Source organism: Centrocercus urophasianus, unplaced genomic scaffold (assembly GCF_019232065.1).
Source record: "Centrocercus urophasianus isolate 14NV4802_14NV808 unplaced genomic scaffold, USGS_Curo_1.0 seq_12, whole genome shotgun sequence".
In the NCBI taxonomy this organism is placed as follows: Eukaryota; Metazoa; Chordata; class Aves; order Galliformes; family Phasianidae; genus Centrocercus; species Centrocercus urophasianus.
This window is the reverse complement of record NW_024884364.1, coordinates 36,543,649-36,553,271: the sequence shown is the minus strand read 5'-3', so window position 1 is coordinate 36,553,271 and position 9,623 is coordinate 36,543,649. Positions and strand designations below refer to the sequence as shown.

The 9,623-nt window shown below is 37.0% G+C and overlaps 1 protein-coding gene across 1 annotated transcript in view; it reads right to left on the bottom strand.

Moving 5' to 3' along the window:
* Nucleotides 1-3,478: 3,478 nt before the first annotated feature.
* RPGR (retinitis pigmentosa GTPase regulator) overlaps nt 3,479-9,623 on the bottom strand; it is a 44,812-nt gene continuing 38,667 nt past the window's right edge. The window contains 5 exon segments of the mRNA XM_042810018.1: nt 3,479-6,471; nt 6,815-6,862; nt 7,485-7,550; nt 7,978-8,081; nt 9,395-9,560. Of these exon segments, the coding sequence (XP_042665952.1) occupies nt 4,135-6,471; nt 6,815-6,862; nt 7,485-7,550; nt 7,978-8,081; nt 9,395-9,560 (2,721 nt within the window). The 3' untranslated portion in view covers nt 3,479-4,134.

Sequence of the window (9,623 nt, the reverse complement as noted above, 5' to 3'; positions counted from 1 at the left end):
TAACTCCCTGAAGCACTGGAAGTTAGCTTTCCTAAAATTCAGCGTCCTAACTTTACTCTTTGCCTGTCATACATCCCTCTAGAGCATGACTTCAACCACAGCATGGTCACTCCAGCCCAGGCAGCCTCCAATCCTGATGTCACCAATCAGTTCATTTGTACTGATGAGCAACAAGTCCAGTATTGCAACCCCTGGTGAGGCCTTCTATTACTTGACTCAAGAATTTATCCTCAGTCATTCCAGGATCTCTTGGGTTGTCTACAGCTTGCCATGTTATTTTTCCAGCAACTGTCTGGGTGACAGAAGTCCCCCAGGAGGATGAGTGCTTGCGATTGCAGTGCCTCCTGTAGCTGGAGGTAGAAGGCCTCTACACAACCAGCTAACCTGTAGTAGAGAGTGATCACAAGGCTCCCTTTGCTGCCTCAATCTCTGTTACCTACACACTTTGAACTTGTTCAAGGCTATTCTTAGGGACAGCCCTTCACATTCTACTTTTCTGATGTAGATAGCAACAGCCCCTCCCCTCCTTTCTTGTGTGCCCCTTCTGAACAGTTTGTAGGCATCAATAGCCACACTTGGAGACCTCATTGCTCTCTATAACTACCTGAAGGGAGTTGTAGTGAGCTGGGGGTCGGCCTCTTCTCTCGTGTCATTAGTGATAGGACCAGGGGGAATGGCTTCAAGCTACGGCAGGGGAGATTCAGGCTGGACATTAGGAAGTATTACTTTTCAGAAAGGGTGGTCAGGCACTGGAACGGACTGCCCAGGGAGGTGGTGGAATCACCGACCCTGGGGGTGTTCAAGGAAAGGCTGGATGTTGTGTTGAGGGACATGGTTTAGTAGGAGCTATTGGGAATAGGTGAACGGTTGGACTGGGTGATCTTTTAGGTCTTTTCCAACCTTGGTGATTCTATGATTCTATGATTCTATGATTCTCTACTTTCATCATGGGAATCATCCCTCCAGCTTTCGGTGACAGCAACTATAGCATGATTTTCTAGCACAGTAGATTCCAGCTCCTTCTGTTTGTTTCCCAAACTGCATGCATTGGTGTAGAGGCACTCTTGCAGGGCAGCTGGTCCTGTCACCTCTTTAAAGGATAACTCCTTAATTCCTCTTAAGTATTTTCCTTGATTTTCCCCATAGCCTTCTCCTATTGCCCCAGCAGTCACTGCCTCATCATCACAAAATTTGGTACGTGCTGCAGCACTGCCAGCACTTCTGAAGGCAGCAGGTCCTTCAAGGCCCCTTGCTAGCACCCTGTCCATCTAATCTAGTTATGCTATCCCACATCTTACCATAGGAAGGCTCGCTTTACCTCCCGTCACCCTTCAGACCTAGTTTAAAGCCCTCTCAATGAGCCTCACTAGGTTTTCCCCAAGGACCCTTATCCCTCTTTGAGGAAGGAGAAGTATCACACAGAAAGAGTACTGATGCTAGACAAACCTTTGGTCTGTGTAGTTATGCCTGTTTTCTCTAGTTCTGGATTTTTTTTTCTCTACTAAAAACTAGTTTGGGAGTGCTTCTGCCATGTTACTTAAGCTTACTTACTGCACATAAATCTTTTTCTATCCCATAATAAAAACCAAGGACATACTGAATTTCCATAAAACCACAGCTACCAAGCTTTATAAATCAGTATGAGTCAAACTAAACAAAATTCCACTCTAGTTAACGCTGATGAAGTTCCAAATTCCCCCAAAGCCCAGAAACATTGGCATAGTGAGCAATTTATGTAACAGTTCTGTGGAAAACCCTCAGAAGAACTGCAGAAATGCTCTAGTTTTCCTTTACCACAGGAATGATGCACAAAGCAATATAAAATTAATTTTAATGTCAATGAGTTTTTTCCAGACAGAATAAAGAAGAGATGTCCACACTTAGCTTCTTTAAGACTCGTGGGAAACCTTGGGAAGCCTTATACTATCAGCATTTGTTAAGCAAGAAACATCAAATGGTCCCTATTTGTCTAAAAATTTAGATTAAAAGTTATACCCAAACAATAAGGGATGATTCATTCCTGTGTAGATCTGAAATCAAAGTGCCCACACTTCTGACCGCCCCCCCCCCGGCCGCGGAAATATAATTCACAACAACACATTATTCTTACAGCACAGCTTTCTTCCAAGGCTGAATTTCAGAATCACAAGTAGATTATTACATTCCAAGAAACACGATTTTAGACCTACAAAAATACTTTCCACTATTGCTCCAAGTTTAGTCACAGTAACATCCTAATCTTTCTTAAGAAAGGTAAAATAACACAGTTTAACTCTACTTAGTTTTAGATGTAAACGATTTCACAGTACTTCAGTGATAAAGCAGGACGTCTACAGAAGAACTAAGGACTCCATTGTAAGAGTGAGCTGTCTTCTTGGGGAGTGCATTTAACCGTTAAAGTATTCCCCTCTATCATTATACTTACCTTTTTTTCCTCAAGACTTACCCATCCATACCGACATCAAGACAATGTACTCCAGAAAGTTATAAAGGTTGAAATTAATTTCACAGGGACAAAATAAAGTCACTGGGCTAACTATTTTTATTTTAGTTATTACATACAGCATGCAACTGAAATTGATCTTACCTTCAAACATGGTATATGGAAAGGGTGATTCAGACAGGAAGGATTGAACTGAACTAGAATGCACTAGCAAAGCATTGATCTACCAATGCCTTCTTAGAAAATAAATTCTGGAGACATTGTGCCAAAGATAGTTTAATGTTAATATCTTACAACATTAAAAATGTTTCATAATCTCAACATAAGTATTGATTCTGTTAACATTTTTATTGAGTGGCATTTACTCATTTTTGTTTTCCTTCTCCAGTATCCATTTTAAATAATGTTTAAATAACAATTCTTCCAGTGAATTAGTGAATATTAAGATGTTTACAAAATTTCCTCAGACCAACCATTAGTATAGTACTTAACTAATAATGCTGAATGACAAGAGTTCATGTCCCTTCTTTCGCTGGTTCAGACTCTAATAACAATAATGCAGCACCAAAAATATCTTTCAAGATTTGTCTGTGTGTAAGTATTAGCATACTTTCTCTTTTTAAAAAATAATTTAGAATTCTGTGCCACTTTTGCTACTATTCCATTTACTTCCCTGGTTTGTTACAGCACCTTCTTTCTGTCACATGTGACTTTCAGGAAGGAAGGGAAAACACAAACCTCCTCTAATGAGGAGAAGCTTAAGCTTTGATCCTGAAATCTCATAATTCACTCTGCAACAAAATATAATTTCCTCCTTGAGAACCTTAGAGTTAGGTGACTAATATATTTTAGTCTTTTGTAGGCAGCTATTGAGTCTTTTCTGTATTGCAGAGTATACACAAGTAAATAATGTTGTACAGGTGTATATTTTCAAATTCTTAATTACGTCAAATCATAAAAAGTAGCAAATGAAAATAATCACTAAAGAGAATGTATTCTCATTATAATGCAATGTAGACAAAATTCTGAGGTTTATGTTCAGCTTTTATGCACATAATTATGTGCTGTCACCAAAATATAAAGCCAACCTTTAAGGCCTTTTGGAAAAGTCCAAGCCACCTTTTGCCCAGGCTTACATTTCCATTTTCCTCTCACCTACTGATCCCATCTATACTTGGCAACTTGTCCTCTAACTTATGCTGAGTATTTGAACAAACATCCTACCTATATATGAACAGAAGAAAAGTAGGGGAAATGAAAATGGAGTGATACCAAAATTTACGTATCCTTAATGATTTACTGACATCTTTTTCAAATCAGGCACATTAACAAGTAAGCTGCAACTAAAATTCATGTATTACCTCAGGAAATCTGATTCAGATGCAAAGATCAAACTGTTACAATGTATAATTCATGTTATTAGCATGAAGTTATAATTGCAGGCAAACACATCCTGCCTCCTTAGTAGTTCTTTTAAATCTGTGTCAAATACGATAAAGATGACTGTTTAAATGATTTTATCAACAAAGAATATGATTTATCTCATAAAAGCTTCTCAAATCCATGCATCTTCTTTTTCAATAGGCACTTAAAATATATGTATAACAAACTTTTGGATACATTTAAAAATCAATTTGCTGTAGTTTCAGATTTTCCTGAGTAGACTCAAAATGAATCTCCACTAGTCTATACTATTTCAGTGTTAAGTAATGAGGCAGCACATTGTTCCAAAACTGTTCTGAATTATGCAAACCATTTGCTATGCGCTGTTTTGACTTCATTTTTTGTTTGGAGCTGTTTGGTACAGCAGAACTTTCTGTCCTTCCTGGTTTCCTGGTTTTGCTTTTCTTTTGTGGAAGCTTATTATTAACAATTCTTCTTTCATCTTTTGTTTTTTCTTCTTCTTCCTCTCCTTCTTCTCCCTTTCCATCCTCCTCTTCTTCCTCCTGACCCTCATCCTCTTCATCTCCTCCTTCTTCCCCTTCCTCTACTTCTTCCTCCTCTTCCCATCCTTCTTCCTCTTCTTCCTGTTCTCTTTTCTCTTCTTCCTCTTCCTTTTCCTCTTCTTGCTCTTCCTCTCCTTCTACCTCTTCAGCTCCCTCTTCTTCCTCAGCTCCCTCTCCCTCATTCTCCTCAACTTCCTCTTCCTCTTCTTCTACTCCTTCTTCATTCTCTTCTTCTAGTTCTACTTCCTGTTCTTCCACTCCTTCTCCCTCACCTTCTTCCATCTCTTCTCCCTCTTCTTCTTCTTCATCATCTTCTTCTCCTTCCTCTTCTTCATTTCCTCCCTCCTCCTCTTCCTTGTTTTCATCTTCTTCCCCCTTCTCTTCAGTTTCTATCTCTCCTCCTTCCTCTGCCTCCTCTTCTTCTTCTCTTTGCTCTTCTCGTTCATCCTCCCCCTCTTCTTCCTCTTCTACTCCATCCTCCCTCATCTCCTTAGCCCTCTTATTTCCATCTTCCTCCTCCCATTCTTCTTGGGATCTCTCTTCTTCTTCCCCCCCTGACAAGGCTTCTTCTAACTCCTCTCCACCATCTCCTTCAGTCTCCCTTTCTTCTTCTTCTTCTTCACTTTCCGTTCCATCTTTTCCTTCCTGTTCTGTCTCAACCCCTTTTTGTTCCTCCTCCTCTATATTTTCATCTCCTTCTTCGCTCTCATCTCTTCCTTCACTTTTATCCTGTTCCTCCTCTTCCTTTTCAGTTTGTTTCTCTTTTACATGCTCCTCCTCTTCTTCAATATCCTCTTTTTCTTCTTCACTCTGTACTTCTGCTTCATCTATCAATCTGCCTTCTTCATCTCCTTGAGCTGTGACATGTTTTTCATGACTCACTTCAACCTCTTCTGCATCCCCATTTTCACCATCTCTTTCAATTGGCGATTCATCTCGTTCATTTCCTTCATCATCTTTTCCCTCTTCGTCTTCATCACTTTCTGCTGAAATGATTTTGTCCGTATCTTTTTCAACCTCAGCCTCTTCACCTTCCTCCCCTAGTTCAACTTCACTGTCAACTGTTTCATTCAGTTGACAGCCATTTTCTTTTTCACTTTCATCTTCTTCATTGTCTTCGCTCTCCTGCTCCTCATTAGATTCCTCATCATTTTTTGTTCCTAACTGTCTGTCTTCATCAAATTTAGCTTCAGAATATGTCTCTTCCTCATTCAGGCTTCTTATATCAGTGGCTTCTACATATTCTTTTTCATTGTTTGTAGCTTGCATCCCTTCAACCTCACTGCCTTCTTTTTGTAATTCCAGATCTTTTACATTTTCTGTTTTTACTGACTTCTGGATCTCTCTGTATTCATAGCAGTACCCTTCATTTTCCCTACTTTTAAGAACATATTTTGCAATATCATTACTATTTTCTTCACTTGAAGACGATGATGTAGTTACAGCTATTTGTTTAAATAATGGGTCCTTTTTTTTAAACTCCCTCTGTTTTTCAATACTTTGTTTCCCTCTTTCACATGCATTAGATTTTTCAACAGCATTCTTTATTTTGTTTCCACTTTCTACTGCTTCTTGACTTTCTTGCTTTTTAACAAGATTGCATTCTTCTACAATTAATGAACCATTATGGGGCTGATTATTGGATGCAGATGGAAGTACATCAATTTTAAGGGATTGCTTAGACCTAACAACTTTTAACTTTTTACCTGAATCATTTGTTTTTTCATTAGGAAAACCATATGTTATTCCCTCCCTGATAATTTCAGGATTTTCTGAATATTCTTTTTCCCTTTTACCTAATCTGCATTTGTCCCTGCTAACGTGTTGAACACCACTTTTAGAAGTACTAACACTTTGTGTATGCTGAGATTTACTTTTCCTTGTATTTTTTTTGGCTGTGGACTTCCCTACAAAATCATTACTGTTCTCTAAATCTGCATTCTGTTCTGGCAACTTTGAAAGTGAAGACTGCTTTTGTAAGGAACCAGAATCTAATTCTGATCCTTTATGCATGAAATCAAAATCAACAGTTTTCAGCCCACCTTTACCATCTCTTTTCAGTTTCAGATTTTTATTGTTCTTCTATTCCACATGAGAAGCAGAAAATTAAAAAGAAAGAAGGAAAGCATTAAGAACAAGCGACAGCAAAAGAAAATACTACAGAAACAACTGAACAAGAAAAGAAACAGTTTATGTGATGTAACTAAAAGATAGCATAAAAGGTGGAGTATTATAAATGAAATGGATTTAGAAGTACACATATTAGAAGAATGCAACATGCTTTTGATGGCAAATCTATGCTCTTTTTTCACTATGCAAGCATTCAAAGTGAATGTAAGAACTCTAGCCGTGATCACAGCTACAGTACATGCAATGTGTGAAGGAGGCAGTGTGAACAGAGGAAAAAGCTAAAGTTCTATTACACCATCCTCTACTTGGGATATCTTCTGATGCACTCACTGTTAAGCTTTTTCTAAACATTTTGATAATCTGTTGACTTTCTGCTTTAAAACTTGCATTTACTTAGAAAATTCCTCAAAATGCTTGTTTGTTTTTTAATATAGAATGAAAGGATAATGAAATATACCAAAATGCTGGAAGATTGGTATCATTTTAAAAGTGAAACAGGATAGTAACTCAAAAGTATTCTAATTTTATAACAAAGACTAGCATTATTGCTCCTTTAAATATACTCTGCTGATTTTCTGTAAATAAAATCTTTACTTATACTTTGTCCCAAACATCAATTAAAATAGTTTTGTTATCAAAACAACAAACATATAGGTTACTACCAGAAATTAAGTGAATGACAAGATCACAATAGTTTTCTTAGACTGGCAGATTATTATACTCTGTCATATCAGATAATGCTGGCACTGCAAGCTGTATGTGTCTGCACAAATCCGCTCTCACTTCAGTTAGCCTCTCAGAATTTTACATCATGGAAAACTCAAACATCAGCAAGAGGGGCCTATAAAATTTGCCTAGTGTTTGTTAAAACTCAAAGGAAAACAATGAAGTTCACAAGTCATACAAGAATTACAGATCTTTTAAGCATCAGTATAAGCGTATGTATACATAATTAGTTACAATACCTTTTGTTTTTGAATTGGTGATAATTTTAAGGACTGGTCACTGGAGTTCAATCTCATCATATGTGTCTGCAAAGAGTGAAATCTTTGTTAAAGAATGAATATAACAAACTACAAAAGGCTGCATAACAACATCATTTCAACATTCTGAAAATACTTTTTCATTGGAGAACAAAAATATTTTTCAATACATATAATACCTATTAAATTGCTAATAAATAATATATGCTACTTATATATAGTAACTTAAAACTTCACATTATTTCAACTGAAAAGATGGAGGATAACATTTTGAAAGGTTTCTCTGTATCTCCATCAGTGTCAAGAAACACATTCATTTGTTCATTTATAAATTATGTCAATACATTTGATGTCAAATATGAAGTTTAAGGCTAGATAAACATTCTTTACTAGAACCTGAAACATGATCTGGCTGCTTTGTTCTCCTCATGCACAAGATTAACTAAGTTGTAGATTACTTAGTAGAATATCTTACCATATTTAAGATGTCAGTTGTATCTCCAAGGTTTCTGTCATTATTTTCAGCATCTGAATCTTCTGGAGAGCTTTCAGCAGGTTCATCTTTTTGATGCTTCTTTTCTTTTAGGTAAATGCAAACAATTAGCATTTAAGTAAATGATACATACCAAGCAGCATACCCCACTCTTGTAAAAGAGATTATATTATCCCTGTTTTACTGACATCAGGCTGAAGTTTGGAGATTCCTATTTCTCCCAGTCTAAAACACAGCAAGAACACTTTCACCTAATTTTTATCAGTATCAAAATTAGATGTAGTTCAAAAACCTAGTGTCAGTGTACTGATAATTTTTTGCAGGCTTTTGAAGCACAAATGTTACATGGGACAAAGCTTTTTCTGCCTTTATTTTTTTAATGATCTCTTTAACACTAGTGGAACAATTAGACTAAATTATCTGCAGTCATATTCTCTACATTGCATATTACCTGGGTAATGGATGGAGATACCAAATTTAGTAACTCCAATGCAGCAACATAAATATGTGCCTACAACATTTTCAGATTCATGTCAAGTTCACTAGGTTTCATATGATACAAACCCCGAGGTTTCAGATCTCAGAGCACTCTGAAGACAATTCAATTTTCACCACGTTTAACCTGGAACCAACATGGACACACTAGCAGCTCTACAAATGATCACCTTAATTCTGGCTGAATTAATAACTTTCAAATTGAATTTGGCTGTCCAATGAATCTGAACTAATTTTTACATGGAAACACTGCATACTGCAGTCTTCAGCATTCCTCCTTCCAGGAAATCACACATGGTATGGAACTCAGGTAAGTCCAGAACAGTACTAGAGAACTTGTGCACAAGTCCAGCCCAATATCACAAGTCCAGATTTTGTCATATGATTGGATACTCTGAATCCTGATTATCTTCAATATCAGAGAGCAAACAAGTACTTCTGCATTTCCAAAGGAAGAAGAAAGCTCTTATAGGAATTAGTAGACCTCTTTTCTTACTCAAGGTCTCTATTAGGCATTCCTGAGTCTTTAAGATTTAGTTTCCCAATCACTTTTTCCTCTGTAATTCTTTTTCTTAATGAAAGCAGAGAAAGTGGCTATTGATTTCACAGTATTTTATGCAGTCGTATTTCTGTAGGACTGAGGAAACATAAGTATAATTTAGCCATTGTTTTCTCTTTCAATTAAACTTATAAATCTTTAAGCATGCTTTCCAAACATGATCCAAGTTTAAGCCATTTCTTTTATGTGCTTCTCAACTTCTATGTTCTCATTCTGATACATGCCTATGAGTTAAGGCTGAGCCAGAACCTTCTTTTGTGTTCAAACTGAGCATTCATTTATGCTTAAGCAAAGCCAAACTACACAGCTCTCAGAAAATAACAGCAAAACCTGGAGACAAATCACCTTCTTCATGATGTCTCTCTTTCACAGGCTCAGATTCAGGAATATTTATTGTAGAAAAACATATTGGACTGGTGTTACTAGTCACATGCAGTGAAGATTTTAAGAAGCATTCTCCCAGTGGAGGCAGAGTTCGTGCCATCTGAATAATCTGTTCTGGGGACCGTTCCTTTAGAAGATTAAAAAACACATTGAGAAAATTCTGAGGATAAGAGTTGAAAAAATAAACATA